Raw genomic sequence first — 18,086 nt, forward strand, 5'->3', positions numbered from 1 at the left:
AAATATCTGGAAAGCACTAGGTAAATCTAGTATTAAACTAAAAGAGATAGATGCTCACTCAGTTTTTGAATACAGTACTTTGAAGAGGAGAAACTAAAACCTTTTGATCTGGAATTGCAAGTGAAGGTAGATAGACAGAGATGGATTTTAAGTAATAGGCTGTAACTTTATTAAACTTAACCCCAGAATGCCCCATTTCCCCATACCAGGCATTTAAGCAGATCCAATCCAATCCCATCTAACCTATGACTCAGGATAAGCTCTCCACTTCCTATCCCTACAATTCGGCTAATTCTTCTGAATCTTCTCACCTTCTCCCCTTCGAAAGGGACAGAAGGTACCAAAGAGGGACCCTGGTCTCTACATATTTCCAGTCTCCTCTTTTCCCACAGGCCCAAGGTCTGACTGCAAAATCCTAAGTCTCTTATTTCTGGGCACTGGCCCTTTTGGCTGAACTAAACATTCATACAATTCTTATTATTAAATTTCTGACTCCTATTCCTAGCTGGATTTCCATGATGCTGTGAGGAGGGGAAAAAAACAAAAACCAAACCCAAAAACCTTACTAGGCCTCAGCCAATTTTGCCCTAATGGGAAAAATTAGTTCCTGACCCCCTCCTCCCAAAACAGATGTTCCTTTAGATCCACAGCATCCTAAAAACACACACACAATACAAGGCAAGGACAGTGGATTCAGCTAAAATGGGGCTATGGGCTTGAGAAACTCACAGCAAGGGTTTAAATAACGACTGTGGTGAGCAAGGAGCCAGTAGCCTTCTGTAGCTCTCAGACTGGCCAATGGGCACTGGAGTGCCCAGGGAGATGAGGGGTCTAACCTTGCCTATATTCCCCCTTTAATTCTAAACCTCTCCATCAACTTGCAGATCCAATCAAGTCTCCCATTTGTAAACCAGGTGGGCAGCCATTAAGGAGGACCTGACCCTATAGTCACCTGAGAAAACTGTTTTTAACTATATTCCATTGGGCACCTCCTGGGCCATTCCAAAGATGAATATTTGTTCTGAAGAAGAGTTTGAATGGGTTATCCTTGGCCAAGGATGTTTTAGCTGTATTTAAAAAGACGGTGGAAATCCCCCAATCCCACCTTCAATTCAACTATTGTGCCAGCTCATAGGGTATTTGAAAAGTGACCTTTTTTACTGATGAAGGTTAAAATAGTAATAATTCCATGTCATCACAGCCTAGTTTGGGGGGCTGAAATTCACCAATTAGCATCCATTTATCCTGAGGGTAAATAAATTTCCAGCTAGGAGAATTCTGAATGGAAGCATGAAACCTAAGAATCTGTGCAGCTAGTACCTTTAAAGAAATACAGTTTTTTCCAAAAGGAATGTTTTGCAAAGGGAAGGGTCTCATATAGTCTTGGCTCATTGTGCTCAACATCACAGGGAGAGTCAATTGTCTCTTTCCAGCCATATACTGCTGCCAGATCTTGAGCTTCCTCGACATTTTGTAGCAACAGACAACTTGCAGGATCAAGCTTCTTGTTTCTCAACTTTCTAAGGTTTCAGTAAAATGGTCTTAAAAGATGCAATATATTGAACACATAGTAATATACTGTTTGTGCTTAAAAAAAAGCCAAAACCCATAAGTGATTTTTAATTTTAGACATGTTTTATTGGTAGGATAGACTTCCAACAACATTCTTCAGCAGTTAACATCTTCAGCACCTGAGAAGTGCCTTATAACAGGCTGCTTGTTTTATGCAATGCAAAGAAAAATAATTAGCAGCAAGTTTTGTTTTTTTGGTTGGTCAACGTAGTGCCATAACTTCCTGCTTGTCCCGCAGAATCTCTTCCTCCTCATCTGTATGGCTTTCATCACAGTCTCTTAAAAAAAAAAACAACAACCACATACACAATACAATGATTATCAACAGTTTGTGTTCAAGTTCCTTGAGGAAACATCCTGACAGTAGTTTTTGGTCCTGTTTCTCATACTCATCTAATGTTAGCTTGAATAATCATAATAAAAAAAAGATACGCTGTGCAATCAGTAAATTGTAGCTTAAAGTATACTTTTAGCCAAAACTACTGCATCCATTTATTTTTCTCAACTTCTGACAAGTTCTTTCTCAACTCTCTCAACTAGACTTGGCAGAATTTGATTTTTTTAAAAATAATTTCACTGTATAATATCAATGTTTATTTTTAAGCTTTTTAAATATTAATTTAAATGTTAACAGCTGTGCAAAATTATGGGTGGGTCAGACAATTATTTAATTACAGAGATGCTGAGTTTTAAAAAGTTAAAGCTTTAAACACCATTAAGCACAAATGGAATATTTTAATGTGTGATGCTGATAAAGTAAATATCCTGAAAATCAAATTTGAATATGTAATCCAGCAGTTTCTTATTTTCCTTATGTGTAAATTTTGATCATTATTGACAAAAAAATTGCCATTAGTTTGTGTGCACATGGTGAAATCAACGTTTACTAACACTGACTAATGAAAATCTAATCCTTCCAACCCCACTCTTAGCTAAGTGGTGAGTCAAAAGTACCTTCATTATCCTGTCTCGACCGAAAATCCCAAGCCCCAGAATGAATAAGCTAAGTAAGGGGTTTTCATTTGTACCATCATCATTGTATTAAATAGCAATCAAGCAAAAAAAAAAAAAACCTAAAACTAGTTTGAAATAGCTTTCTAGAATCTTGAGCAGAACATTTCTTCTGCTACTTTATTTAATTTGCAGATTTTGTTTAATTCCCTATTGACATGCACCTGCTTCATTATTAACATAGAAATTCTAAAACATGTTTCATTTCCAAAATATTGTACAAAGTTAACTAATCCTTTGAGATTGAATCATTATTATTTCCATTTTATAGATGAGTTAACTGAGAGCCAGAAAAGTTAAGGGACTTTTCCTAAGGTCATGCACAGAATTTGTGTCAGACAAAGGATTTTCTGGTTTCCAGTTACATGCTCAGTTCACTGGACCATGCTGTACCATGACTGATGACAGAACAGTTATGAAATCAATGTTTCTAATTAACCTATGCCTTTTGGTAAATTGGAAAAGAGTTTCCATAGCAAACTGTTGAGGACTTTCATCAACAGGTGCAATTTTTATATGTCTTGGCAATAGGATAAGATATTTAAAACCAAAACCCAACATTAATAATCTATAGGCATTTACCAGCAAATTACACAATTTTCATGATTTCTGATAGCTTTCCCTCTCCCATGAGAGTCGCAACAAATTTCCTATCACATAGACCTGTCCACTAGCAACTAGCAGTGTCGTTCTACTTTTCTGGCAACAGCAATCATATCACTGTAACCGCCAGATACGGAATTCCAAGTAACGTATCAGAGGGCAGATGCAGAGGACATGGTTAAATGATGGAATTGTACAATTTTTATCAGACATAAAGCAGTGACTGAGAAAATGGAAACATCCACACCACAGGTCCAGAAAAGGCTTAAAAACAAAGTTCGGCTCTGAACAGTGTATAAGAACTAATGTTTTCCAATAAGAAAATAATGAAATTATGTTTTTTAAGTTAAGATTGCACAAGAAAAATAAATTAGACTAGCTAATGCAAATTACTTTGTGTGGTCATGAAATTTCACATTTAATAAAGGGGCCCTTACAATTTTATTTCTAACAAAGAATAACTCTCACTCTAATCAGAGATGTCATGAATTAGCTAGAAATTATTTGGCTAATTTACACAAGCAGCATATTTTTAGATTTATATTACTTCTATCCCAATATATTGCTATAATCTTGGTGGCTGGGGACTATTTTTTCTCATTTTTAATGGACTGTATTCCCTTACACTTTTCATCTTTACATGCTGTATTAACTCTGTGATTTAACAAAACATTATGCAGTGTAACAATCATGTTAGGGCACATTTTTTAATTCTTTTACAACAATCCCATCAATATAGTAAGTCATTCAGATGAAACAGATATACTAATAATTGGCCCTTTTAAAAATATAGTATCTACAAGTAGTTTGCCAGTCAAGCATTTTACTATCCAGCTAAGAAAAATAATCAGCAGGTTTAACTTACCTAAAAATATCAACTCTACTGTGGTATTTTATTTCTAGGTTATTATGGAAATCTGTAATATTTTCACTTATCTTCTTTGAATGTCTGCTGAAGGCTGATAAGTCTTCAGAGGTAAAGCTGTAAAGTTTTTCCTGAGGATCTGAAATATTTTATGTCATTTTCAGTAGCCTATGTAACAAAAGTGCAGTATCTACAATAATGTGGTCTCTAAAAACTCTCTCAGAACAGAACAGTCATATTAGCAAAAACATGACATCATTAAGATAATAGTGATAAAATACTCTGGTTTAGGATGTTACTGGAAACAATAATTATAACTTTGTATTATATGGCTACATTGGTGTTTCTATTATTTTCAAGAGTTCATAACAAGGACAAAATATGACAATTTAAAGCTTGAAACACGGGGTCCATCAGCAGCTGCTACTATAGTTGCATACATTCCTATGGTCTTGTAATACCATAGATAGAAAGGGTAGAGAGAGATGATTTGCTACTTCACAATACTTCAAGACAACTAAGCAACATGGATACCCACTCCTGGTGATACATATGCACCAAAAGTTATATGGTCACTATGATCACTAGAGGCTGCACAACTTCTTTATGACACCGAAGATGCATAAAATAATATAGGCCTAACTTTCCTTCAATTACTTCCATTTTTTCAGAAGCCTGTAGCAAAGTCTGAAGAAGTGGAGTCAGAAGCAGAAATTAAAAGTGACACCATCTGACAGTCTTCTCAAAAGTTACTGGTATTTTATTTCTCTTTCTCCTTTGAGTATTGTCAGTTTGCATCCTAACCCCTGGGAGATTAGTAGCAACAGAAACCTACAAGGATGTGGGGTGGATGAGAACTAGATAAATGACGACTGCAGGCCTGAAATGTGCATCATAACTCAAAACCAAGACTAAAGTAATGCTGCATGAACATATACATGGAACTCTAAAGTACCAGCATTATATGTCTCAATGACGGAAGAATCTTTTAATCTGGACTACACCTTCCATGTATCATGATGCATCATGGCCAGGGACTCCCAGGAGGCACTATGGTGGCTCATCAAGAGGAGACCATGATACATTATGGAAAATGAAGCCCAGCCCATAGAGGAAATCTGAGGCATGAAGCACCCAAACTACAACTTCTATGAGGGACTCTGCCACACCTGGAGTATTGCATCCAGTTTTGGTCCCCCCGCTCTCCTCCACTACAGAAGGGATGTGGACAAATTGGAGGGAGTCCAGCAAAGGGCAATGAAAATGATTACGGGGTTGGGCCACATGATTTATGAGGAGAGGCTGAGGGAACTGGGGTTATTTAGTCTGCAGAAGAGAAGAGTGAGGAGGGATTTGATAGCAGCCTTCAACTACCTGAAAGGGGGTTCCAAAGAGGATGGAGCTGGCTGTTGTCGGTGGTGGCAGATGACAGAACAAGGAGCAATGGTCTCAAGTTGCAGTGGGAGATATCTAGGTTGGATATGAGGAAACACTATTTCACTAGGAGGGTGGTGAAGCACTGGCATGGGTTATCTAGGGTGATGGTGGTGGAATCTCCATCCTTAGAAGTTTTTAAGGCCCAGCTTGACAAAGCCTTGGCTGGGATGATTTAGTTGGTGTTGGTCCTGCTTTGAGCAGGGGATTGGACTAGATGACCTCCTGAGGTCTCTTCCAACCCTAATATTCTATGATTCTATGAATTCTAAACTAAAAATTTTGGTTTTCAATTTTTCATCAAAAAGTTTAAATTGTCTGAAAGAAAGAAAAAAAAGCATAACCTTATCCAACCATCTCTATTCACCAATTGTCCTTTAAACAAATGGTCTTCATAAAGGTGGCCTTAAAAAAAACAAAAACAAAAAAAAAAACAATCCCAGGAGGGAAGTGTTTCTTTGCCAACACTGCCTGATAACTGGCATGTGTCATCTTGAAGATGACACATTAATAAGGTTTCCTTTTTGGCCTCTTTTTTCCCCTGTTTGATTTGATCCTGGTGGCAGGGTTCATCTGCCATGTTCATTATCAAAGATCAAGGAAGCAGGTGGCTGTTAGAAAACAGACCCAGAGAAGGTACCCGACACATCCTGTCAAATTTCTTTGTTAGACATGCAGGAGGTGAGCGATCCATAAGTATGAGCTCTCTGCAATTTGTTCCTATGCAGCTGAGCTGAAGATTATATGATGGTTAAAAGTAGGAAGACCATTCTATTAAGCCAGAAAACTAGAGTTTTGCAAGGCCCAGAAGGATATGAGTACTTTGTGCTGGATCAGGTCTTTAATCTTCCACAAATCAGAGCTCAATGATCATGAAGACAATAATGAGGTTTGCATTACATTTTTGCAAGCATAAACACTATTAAAGGACTCTTACAGTTTCACTGTAAATTACCTGTATGACTTTTTAGTTCATCTTCCAAGCCAGCTAAGGCTTGTTGATCTGCAGTATATTCTAAGAGAGGGTCATTTTGTTCAGTTACATCGATGCATTCATTTTTTGAAATTTCACTAGCAGCCCTAGATAAGGGCTGAGTAGTTAAATTTCTTCGTCTTGTCTGAGAGAGTGTACAGCAGATCCGATCAGACTTCACAGATTTAGAGGATGGTATAATTGCTGACAAAGGTCTTTGTAAACTATTATCTGAAAGAAAAACAAAAAAAATCATCATTTCCTTCTAACTGTGAATCAAGATTTTAGATGTATACCAGTATTTGATCTCACTAATGTCATTTTCTGTAAATAAAGTAATAAATTATTATTAGTCTTGGCAGAATCTGATTTTCAAATAATTTTGACATATTGATTAGTTTTTTAGCATTTTTATCAATTTCAGTTTACACAGTTGTACAAAATTATTGCAGGATAAGCAATGAGGTGGGTCAAGCAAATATTAAGTACAGTAGACACAGATTCAAAAAAGTTAAAGCTCTATAACCATTTTAACAAATTGTATATTTCAGCACTTGATGTTGATAAAAGTAAATATTCTTAAATCAAACTCTAAATTAAAGTTCTCAAGTAATGTTTTTCTTTCTTTGCCTAGCATACATTTTGATTATCATTGACAAATATTTTTCACCTGTTTGTATGTGTGCAGGGACAACAACATTTACCAATAAAAATCTAATCCTTCCAAGCCTAACTATTATTACTGAACATGTACATAACACAATGCAAATTATAATGGGAAGTGGCCTCTCTCTGATACTCCTTTTATAGTGCCTTATAACTTTCTAGAAAAAAGTATTCTAGATTCCAAGTTAGCACACTTGGTCTGCGTGGCTTAGAATTTTTTTTAAAAATTTGTTTAAAACTATTTGGTTCTGCCATTTTTATTTATGAGTGTATAAAATAAACTAAAATAAAAGTTCAGATTTTTTGCACTGAATTCAAAATTATTTAAATCTGTCAAGTAATACTTTCTAAACAATAAAAATGTCAACTTTGTTGCTCAGGATGAGTGAAGAAATAAGTGAGCTCTGTCTTTTGGGAGGGAGATAGTTGAGGTTGAGGCTACGTCTACACTACAGCATAAAATCGAAATAACTAAAACCGGTTTTATAAAACTGATATTATAAAATCGATTTTATGCATCCACACTAGGGCACATTAATTCGGTGGTGTGCGTCCATGGTCCGAGGCTAGCGTCGATTTCTGGAGCGGTGCACTGTAGGTAGCTACTGTAAAATGATGAGGCCAATAACTTCGATTTCCGTCCACACTAACCCTAAATCGATATAGTAATATCGATTTTAGTGTTACTCCTCATTGGGGAGGAGTACAGAAATCGATTTTAAGAGCCCTTAAAATCGATTTAAAGTGTGTTGTAGTGTGGACGGGTACAGCGTTAAATCGATTTAACTCTGTTTAAATCGATTTAACTGCGTAGTGTGGACCAGGCCCTACGAAGAAATAAGTGAGCTCTGTCTTTTGGGAGAGAGATAGTTGAGGTTGAGAAGGATAACTGATGAGATGAGAGAAGAATCACTTAACTGCTCATTCCTTTGGTTTGTTATTATTTAGCATTTGTAATACAATAGCACTTAAAGGCTCTGACTAACTTCAGGACCACATTGTGCTAAGCACTGTACAAACACATAGTAATAGAAAATCCCTGCCCTAGAGAGTTTATAATTTAAATAGACAAGACAGATAAAGGGAGAGAGTGGAAACTGAGGCACAGAGAAGTGGCTTACTGAAGGATATGAAATCTAAGTTTTAATTAAAAGTAAACAAAGTTGTTTGTATGGAATTTGTGAGAAAGATGGTTTGAGTATATACTGTTCAACATGTTACTTAATTTTTATTGTTGGTGAAGACATGAATATATTATATTCAACAGTATGGCCACAAGCATTTGCTACTGCTGCTTGTTAAATGTTTAAAACGTGCTTGGTACATATTTTAAGAACACGAAATTTTAAGAAAGCAAGCTTTAAAATGGTTACAAACTGACTGCAGGATTTTATCCATGGCTGCGATTTCAATTTCACATTTTAGGCTGGGATTTTCAAAGGCTCTGTCATAAACAGATAAGTAAGAGTTAATAGAACAGAAGTACTTCATATCTCTTTTGCCTGTAAAGGGTTAACAAGAGCAGTGAGCCTGGCTGTCACCTGACCAGAGGACCAATCAGGGGACAGGATACTTTCAAATCTTGAGGGAGGGAAGTTTGTGTGTGTGCTGTTAGTTTTTGGTTGTTGTTCACTCTGGGGGCTCAGAGGGACCAGACGTGCAACCAGGTTTCTCTCCAATCTCTCCAATACAGGCTCTTATAAGTTCAGAATAGTGAGTACTAGGTAGATAAGGCGAGTTAGGTTATGTTTGTTTTCTTTATTTGCAAATGTGTATTTGGCTGGAAGGAATTCAAATGTGTATTTGGCTGGAAGGATTTTTAATTTGTACTTGTATACTTATGCTGGGAGGGTATTCCCAGTGTCTATAGCTGAAAGACCCTGTACCTATTCCATTTTAAATTTACAAAGATAATTTTTACTGTTTTTTCTTGCTTTTAATTAAAAGCTTTTCTTGTTTAAGAACCTGATTGCTTTTTTACTCTGGTGAGACCCCAGGGGACTGGGTCTGGCTCCACCAGGGAATTGGTGGGGAGAAAGGAGGGAAGGGGGGGAGAGAGGTTATTTTCTCTCTATGTTAGGATTACTTTCTCTCTCAGGGAGAGTCTAGGAGGGGGAAAAAAGGGGAGGGGGGAAGGTGCATTTTCCTCTCTGTTTCAGGATTCAAGGAGTTTGAATCACCGTGATCTTCCAGGATAACCCAGGGAGGGGAAGTCTGGGAGAGGCAACGGTGAGGGAAAGGGTTTACTTTCCTTGTGTTAAGATACAGAGGGTCTGGGTCTTGGGGTTCCCCGGGCAAGGTTTTATGGGGACCAGAGTGTACCAGGCACTGGAATTCCTGGTTGGTGGCAGTGCTACAAGTACTAAGCTGGTAATTGAGCTTAGAGGAATTCATGCTGGTACCCCATCTTTTGGACGCTAAGGTTCAGACTGGGGAATTGTACCATGACAGGCTCATATGGAAGTTATGCATCCAACTTCCACTAAAAAAACAACAGCAGCAAATTCTTATTATTACAACAGTGTTTCTTTGAGGCTTCTTGTAATATGCACAGTGTGAAAATGAGGCAGACTCTCTTACTAAATATGACCCAAAATGTTGAGAATGCTACAATGGTAACATGCAGAAATAGCTATACTATAAACTTATTTAAAAAACACAAATAGACCTAAATCCTGTTCACTTTTCTCAGAAACACCCAGTGGATTAAATTGGAGTCTTCTGAGTAAAGTGAGCCGTGTTTGGCCCTAGAATAGTTATTTGCAAATAAGTACTGTAATACATTCTGTTCTGTTTTTTCTAGTGATTAAGTGAACTGAAATAGCCAAGATAACCTTGGGATATGTGTCTCTTATACACATATCTTAAATATGGTGGCTCCAAACTGAAGTATCATCATTTACAGTATTTCTGGAGTATGGACAGCAGGGAAATGGTACTTCTGAAAATGATTACACAATTATCTGTGACTGGCATTGCAGGACGTATCATTTCTTTAATAATAATTTTGATATAATTCTTCATTTAACCTATTGCAGAGCTGTTGCTTCCCCTAATACAAATCCCCGAGATCTCATATCACCATCATCTACTACCCCCCCCCTATTGTGCACACAGAAGGGGAGATAAATCCAGGTTAAGGACTAATATCCTATTGATTTGTAGCAGATTACTCCATACTGGGTATTTTGAATTCTTACGTGCAGATTAGTGGAAATTAGTTTGTGAAAATTAGGTATTTCAGATACGAGGCTGTTTTTAATATTATAATCAAATAATAAAATTTGGCTCTGATAAAAAGAAAAGGCTTTCTAATACGCAAGAGTTCCTGTAAAGATTCTTCTTTAAGCAAAGGCAATTTCAAGCAATTAGCTGGTAAAGCATGTACAACTAAAGTTCTATGGCCAATATACACTATAAGCTGTTACAAGCTTTTTAAGATTATAGACGTTTCTAAGGTGTATTTACATGGAGTTAAAATAAAAACTACAATTTTTAGAAATTGTAGTTTGGAAAATATAATTTCTTCTGCCTGAAAAAGGGAAAGGCAGTGGAAACACACAGTTCCAACTTGTGTAGTACAAGAACCAACAAATCAGATAGCTCTCAAGCCTGCCTGCCTGTTTCATAAAAACCAATGATACAGGATCAAAGTAAACTGGTTATATTTATGTGAATGTTTTGCATTCAACTATAGTACAGGTACAGCACATTCCAAAACTACCATAAAGTGAACGTTCTTAATGACGTCAATTACCCTCTTCATACAACTAAAACTATCTTGGAACTTTAAGGAGTTGTCATACACGTTCAAATCTACAAGTTCCCTGATGATGACAGTGAGTTAAAAACAATGAAATTTAATCATGCAATGATTGTGCATCTTTGAATATAGTAAGTTCCAGAGAGAAAATAGTTACTACCTATTTTCTCTTTTTATATACACCTTTTATTATTCTCTCACAGGCTCTTTTTAGATTTTAGATGAATTTTATGATGTGTTCTCTGGATTTTAGGAGACCAGAAAAATTGTGGCAGTGATGCACTTGCAAATGTATTTATTCACACTATCACCTGTACTAACCACATCTTTCCAACTACTTCAGAGCCAGATTCAACTCTCATGGAAGAGTCCATAGCAAAGCCTTCACTGACTTCACTAGACATTGATAGCCTATGCTATAATAAGCTGTAAGGGAAAGTCAAAGAAAAGATGGTTAAAATTAGAAGGACTCAGTCTAAGGGTTGTGCAGCACAGAAGCCAGCACTTAATATGTCTGGCGGCTACCGTATGTTGGTGCTGCTGTCTGCCTGTTGCTAGGCCAGCTACTGTTACATCTCAAACAATGATTGTAGGGAAAGCAAACTGTCACGCAGCTCCTTCCACCTTTAGGGAGTTGCTCCTGTCTGTCTGTTGTTGAGCTCACCCTCAGCCCAACCCTAAATGCTGGCATCAGGAAGACCTTTGGGAGTGCAATCTGAGAGTCACAGTCTGACTTCTGAGTTTGTTATTGGATTTATCCATCTTTCAAATTGAGAGTTTGCATGACTTATTTTTGGGGATGCGACTAAGGCAAAGTTGGGGATCCTGGTCTAATTTTTTTCCAGTGTTCCCCAGATTACTTGAGGGACAACAGACTACACTTCATTTTTCCAATATCTAAATCTAAAGTTAAACTAGGTAGACTCTAAAACTACCTATTTTAGAAAAGAATATAAAGCTAGCATTCAAAAAAAAATTAATTACAAATTTTATCAGACAGATCTAAGCCCCTGATCCAACAAATCACTGAAGCATGTGCTTAGCTTTAAATCAATGGGACTACTGATATGTTAAAGTTAGCCCGGTTTACCTAACCTGCTAAATCAAGGCCTCCGAAAATTGTTATCTTGTCAATAGTCTTACCAGTGGGTGACTTGTGCATTAATGTCCATGGCGAAACTCCAGCCTGAAGACTACTTGAAGACCTGCTCAGTTCACTTTGCAAGACATCCTGTACTACAGAATCATCAGCATATTCACTTAAACTAGTGTCTCTGAACCAATGTCCCTTGCCTGAAATAAAAAATGCAACATAAATAGCACCAGGAAAATATTAACACTTTTTTCATGCTAATATTTATTTAGCCTGTGAGACTGTAGCTGCTGTATTATTTAATATTTTTAAAGAGAAGGTCAACTGTGCTATAATTAAAAATTTCACACAAAAATATACATTATAAAGTGACATGCAGATAATTTGTTTTACTTTTTTATTTTACAGATTCTACACTTTGACAAGTAAGGATATAGTAACTTTTCATTAATCATTTCAGATACTTCTAGTGGCTTCCATTAGAGCAACAGAAGAGGCATTTTAGGCAGACCATCACATCAAAATTTACCACAAACAGAAAAGTGTGAATACTGACCAGAGTCCAAATTCTCAGGTGACAGAGACAGAGAGAAAAAAATCAAATATGTTGGTGTAATTTACAACTTAAAATAGGGGGCTGGATTATCCTATGCTTTCTTACATTCTGTCAGTTGCTCTTCTTGGCAGAGCAAAATATCATACCAATATCAGCCAATTTATCATATTGAGCTTAAAATTATACACAGGACCTAGCACATGCTTATATACAGATAGAAATACATCTACAGATAAAGGTTATGATGCACTGCAACATATGTACTCAATATGTAAAGTTCAGTTGTGGAGGATTTTATTTCCAGGCTGTTACCTGAAACTGAAGTACTGTTTGTAGAGCTGCAATCTGAGAAAGGTGAAGGAATTGAATCAAGTGTTACTTGCTTAGAATTTGCATGCAAAATAAAGAATCCCTCAAGTCCTTGATATTGTGTCAAAGTAGGTTTTTCTCTTAGGGCTACTTCCTGTAACAACTAGGATAAAAGACAAAATATTAAAGACAACTAAAGGCTTATATTGTCTACTTATACTAGATCATGCCACGTCAATTTTGATACAATGTTCCTATCATAAAACCTGAAATCATTCTAATTAATATATAAATATTTTTGTGACAGGTTTACAGTTTTAGACATGGGATATTTCTAAAAGAATAAATCCTAAAAACCTATCTTGCTTAGTAGTCACCAAAGTAATCTGAGTATTACCTCCACTGATCTTCACACTTCTGTTAAGCCATTGAGGGTAGGACTACACAGGGATAAAAAACCAAAACATAAAAAAGCACAGCTGGGGCAGGTCAGCTGATTTGGACTCATTCTCCAGGGCTGCAAAATCACTGTGAAGGTGTTTGGGTTTAGGCTGGAGCCTGAGCTCTGGGATCCTGGCAGTGGAGGGTCCCAGAGCTCAGGCTCTAGCTCAAGCCTGAATGTCTACATAGTGATTTTTAGCCCCGCAAAACCAAGCTTGCCACAACCGTGCTGCGGGTCTTTTATCCCAGTGTAGGCATAATCTGTGGTCTGCAACCATGAAAAGAGAATCAAGATTACTTGCCTTGATGAACACACAAAGACTGCATTCATAAATGGAAGCAAGCAAACAAACCTGCCGCTCAGACCTATATTCAGTGAGAGATGTATTGTAGGTTCCATAGGAAGGCGTGCCCAACCTGAGACAGCAAAGTTAAGGGGGTAGGAAGGGTGAGCAGCAGGCCTGACAAAGCAGCCCTTCTGAGATTGTGACTAGCTGTCTGTTTTCTCTTGCTCCTTCTGAACTATCCCCACAGAAGACTGAAAGTGGGCGGGTGGGGGTGGGGGTGAAAGCACTTTTATCTTCCCTAGTTGAAAGGCTGGGCCAGTGACAGCCAGCCACTCCGCCTGCCCCGCTAAAATTACATTCATGATTACCACTATTTTTAATGGAGTTACTTTGTTACTACATATTAATGTGCAGTATTTCATGGTAACTACTCTATATAGTTAACTACCAGTACCACTCTACTGCATTGTGCCAAGATAAAATGTTGAAAAGGGAGACAGGGCAATTATGCAATATTTATTATATTTGGAGAATAGGCACAAAACATTTTACCACTGAAGCTTCTGTAGTGACAGGTAAAATCAAACTCTTGCTCGTGTGGAAACTGTTAAATTCCAGTGAATCTTTACTGTTTTTCAATGATCTTGTCATGACGGAAGGTTCACTGCTGCCTAATTTAGGAAAGTCAAAAGTCTTCTCGGGTAACATACAAGCACTAAGAGATCTTCTAGAAGTCTTTGTTTTAATGCTTTCTTTTTCGGTTACAGCACTTTCATGAGGACTGCCGAGAACTGTTTCTTCTGTGCTGGAATGGATGCAATCAGTATACATTCTTTCATGATTCACTGTAGATGTTCTTGCAGATGAAACTAAACAAAAAAGGACAAACTAGATGTCTACAGATAGTCTCAGGGAATTCAAAACAAAAATGTGCAGTCTGACAGAATTTTACTGTAAGATAGCCCTAAGATGTCAAATAAGCAATTCAGAAGGAGAGCAATTGACTTCCATTTAAACTTACAGCTTGATTTTCAGAGACGCTGGGCAGCCAGAGCTCTCATTGAAATCTATGGGAACCACAGGTGCTCAGCTTCTCTAAAAATCAGACTCGTAATAACTCACTATCCATGAATGTATTAAGTCATTTTGTATCTTACATCCCTAGAGGGACAGCTATCTCCAAGAAAATGCTTTATGAAATTGTAACTTTTCCTTTTAAAAAGGCGTGAGATCTAATTAGAAACAGTTGAACAACTGCAATAGCAGCATTATATTTTTACTACAAAAAAGCGAGACAGTTACTTGGAAGTACATTTCTCTGAAAGCAATAGAAGCTATGGATACATACTCTCAGGACATGTATCTTTTGCATGCAGCACAAGAGTAATGATTACGGTTTTTTTTCGTTTTATCTTAAGACATAACTATTTGCCATTCCTTTTCTGCCCCCAAGGCCACACATAGCACCCCTCACTGTTCAGCTGTCAGTTTCTCTTTCACCATTTGGGCTTGAGTTTGAACCAAATGCAAAAAAAGAGACTGGCTGAGAACATACAAAGACTAGTTTTTGATAGCTTGCAAGGAGCAATTTAATGTAAAATCTTAACCTAACATACTAACAATTTAAACACTCATTATTAAAGAAAATAGCATAGTAAAATAATCCAGTTTTCTGATTCTGGAATAAGAAATAAATGTTTCTCTGACTAGTGCTTAATAATGACTTCACAATACAAAGCTGCCAAATTTTCAGACATCTTTCACTATTCCATCCACAAAATTTTGCAGGTACATCTATTTAAGTATTCAAATACTGCCTTTGTGCAAGCAAATCAGACAGACAGCTAACCAGGCACCCAGTCTGCAAACATAAAAGCCTACGTGTACATGAAAATTGATGCACACAATTTGTGAATATATTAATGTGGTCCATTAAAACTCTGAGTTAAGGGGCCATTCTGAGCGGCTGTACAAGCATACAGTCCATTTAACTCACATTCTCTAAATAAACCTACAGACTTTGGATCGAAACCCCACCTAGTGTAATTGAGGCATAGTTATGCATGTCATATACCCACATATTGCAAACATTATCTCTCCCTAATAATCAAGCTATAAACTTGTGGCATCATTGTATGCCATGCAGAAAAACCATGACCTAAAATGAATATTCAAAGTATCTTTAAAGAACAAATGTTTTTACTTTTAGCACAAAAACACTATTGTGTTTAACCGGTTACAATTCTGTCTGTTACAAACACAGAAAGATCATCATATAAAATACTGTACTGCCTACTAGAACAAAAAGTTCTTTTCTCTCCACCCAAGTAAGGAAAGTGATAGCAAAAAATAATCTTACCAAAATTTACCTTTAGAAATTTCTTTAATGGGAACTGTGCTTCTATCATGAGGAATGAAAAGGTCTCTTTTGTGAGATGTAGAAGCAGAATTAAGAGATGTCTTGCTAGTTACATCAGCAGCTGGTTCTGGTAAAAAGTCTGATATTGTATCCTTCTGATTTTCAGGTATTGCATCACTGTGGATTAAAAAAAAAAATTTCACACACAAAGGCTCCTAACAAACATTCACATCCAAACATTAGATAGTTTTCGGGAGGTCATGGAAGTTGCAGAAGTGTCAATGGCAGTACTCTATACTGACTTTAATTTTTAGGACACAAAAGTGAAATAAAACAGTATTAAAAAAGATAAAAGGGCTTGATTACAGTGATTCCTAATTTTGCCTGGATATATTTCTTTAAGAACATAATGTAATCAGAGAGCCAGCTTTCAATAATATAGTGCCTTGGAATTCTTGGCATCCAAATCCTGATATGAAAGTACACAGAGGTCATTGAAAATCTTTACTTGCATGCACAATCATTTACAATGTGTGTTGCACATTTAAAGTGTGGGTTTTTTTAAAGCACCTTGCAACCTCTTACTCATACAGGACCTTCACTAACAAGTCATCTATGTAAGGTGAGATGAAAACCTTCCATCAGTTAAGAATAATGAAATAGTCAGGATCTTTGAAAAGACCCAGAGGGATGGGGAAGTCAAATGACAGTGTTATGTATTAAAGATACTAGTCACCTAACACAAACTGAATATATTTTTATGAGTAGGATGAAAAAATGAGCATCATGGGCATCTTTAAATCAATTAATGCCAACAAGTCCCCCAGATTCCACAGCTGCTTTGAATAAGCTGCGTCTCCACTGAAACTTATGAAAAAATTCAGCCACTTCAGATCCAAGACAAGACTGTTCCCCTTCCTCCACCACAAGGATCTCTGCTTTTTTGCGACTTTGCAACCATCTTTGGGGCTGCATATCCATAGATAATATCATGTGAATGGATCCACAATATAGGCTGTCTTTATGCTTGTTGCCTTCTAGATGGTCTGGGACTCATGGCATTGATTCATCCACTCCTAAGAGTGATTGGAGAACTGAAGCTGCAGTCTCAATGGAGAGCACTGCCTTTTAAAATTTGTTTTGCATAACAAATATTCATATTCATATTCAGGCTCTTATAGCCTGGACTGGGTTTTTATAGCGAAATATTTTCTTTAACTCAAAAAAAATATACAACAAACACTTTAATAATGAGGTTCATAGTATTATACTGTACTGTTATGGTGAAATATTTGCTCAGCTATGATATGTCAGCCATAACATATCACTGGTTCAGTTCCTGGAAAGTAATGAAATCACAAACTACCCTATCATATTGTTCCATTTACCTTTGTTCATTACTCAGTTTAGTGGATCCAACTTCCATCACTACAGAGTTACATGATTCATCTAGATCCTCTTCACAAGACTAATTAAAAAAAATACATACAGACACACACAGAGAAACAATTAGCTAAACAATTCAAAGACTACATCACCACAGTGAGTGAAAAACTGGACAGATTACTTTTGTGTGACCTCTGTACAGTTGGTGCCATCAAGGGAGAAATACTAGGAACATTTATTTACTTTGGAAAACTGATCTTTCTGTGGATGGACTAACAGCATTAGCAATATACCAAAACAAGTATTTTAACTGTATTTCTGATTATCTACAGTATCCCATTTAAGTCTGAAGTCTAACCAACTCAACTTTTCTGTTTGGCTCTTACTAATTTGAAAATTTAATTGCTCAATTTTTTTAAAGGGTATAGGATAATTAAACTGACCCATTTGCAGTTTACCACTAAGAAACATATACTTACATCACTGAGTATCTCAATTTTCAAAGCAGACTCAAGGTTCCCAGGAACTGTGTCAGACTCTTCTGCTCTAAACAGAGCTGTCCAATACTTTTTCATATCTTCAACTGTGAAATACAATTAGAGCAGTGCATTCACTTTTTATTATATATGTTTTTATGTATTAAGTTACTGAGTTGGGGGGTTTTGGAGGGTGGGGGGAGGCTGTTTTGTTATTTAACCATCACACGTTTCCTGACTACCCACATACATCTTCAGGAAAGAACAATCTACTTGCAGTTGTTCAGGAATT

The 18,086-nt window shown here is 36.8% G+C and overlaps 1 protein-coding gene across 4 annotated transcripts in view; it reads right to left on the reverse strand.

Moving 5' to 3' along the window:
* Positions 1-1,613: 1,613 nt before the first annotated feature.
* The window catches only part of ZBBX (zinc finger B-box domain containing), a 49,498-nt gene continuing 33,025 nt past the window's right edge, over positions 1,614-18,086 (reverse strand). For 3 of the 4 annotated variants that reach the window (XM_050965871.1, XM_050965870.1, XM_050965873.1), the window contains 9 exons: positions 17,798-17,901; positions 17,321-17,400; positions 15,943-16,109; positions 14,126-14,442; positions 12,849-13,008; positions 12,031-12,180; positions 6,441-6,689; positions 4,052-4,190; positions 1,614-1,850 (listed from right to left, as the gene is read on the reverse strand). In XM_050965871.1, coding sequence (XP_050821828.1) covers positions 1,775-1,850; positions 4,052-4,190; positions 6,441-6,689; positions 12,031-12,180; positions 12,849-13,008; positions 14,126-14,442; positions 15,943-16,109; positions 17,321-17,400; positions 17,798-17,901 — 1,442 coding nt within the window. In that variant the 3' untranslated portion in view covers positions 1,614-1,774. The remainder of the gene's footprint in view (positions 1,851-4,051; positions 4,191-6,440; positions 6,690-12,030; positions 12,181-12,848; positions 13,009-14,125; positions 14,443-15,942; positions 16,110-17,320; positions 17,401-17,797; positions 17,902-18,086) is intronic. The other variant, XM_050965872.1, reaches the window with a different exon arrangement.

This window comes from Gopherus flavomarginatus, chromosome 8, assembly GCF_025201925.1.
Source record: "Gopherus flavomarginatus isolate rGopFla2 chromosome 8, rGopFla2.mat.asm, whole genome shotgun sequence".
Lineage (NCBI taxonomy): Eukaryota > Metazoa > Chordata > Testudines > Testudinidae > Gopherus > Gopherus flavomarginatus.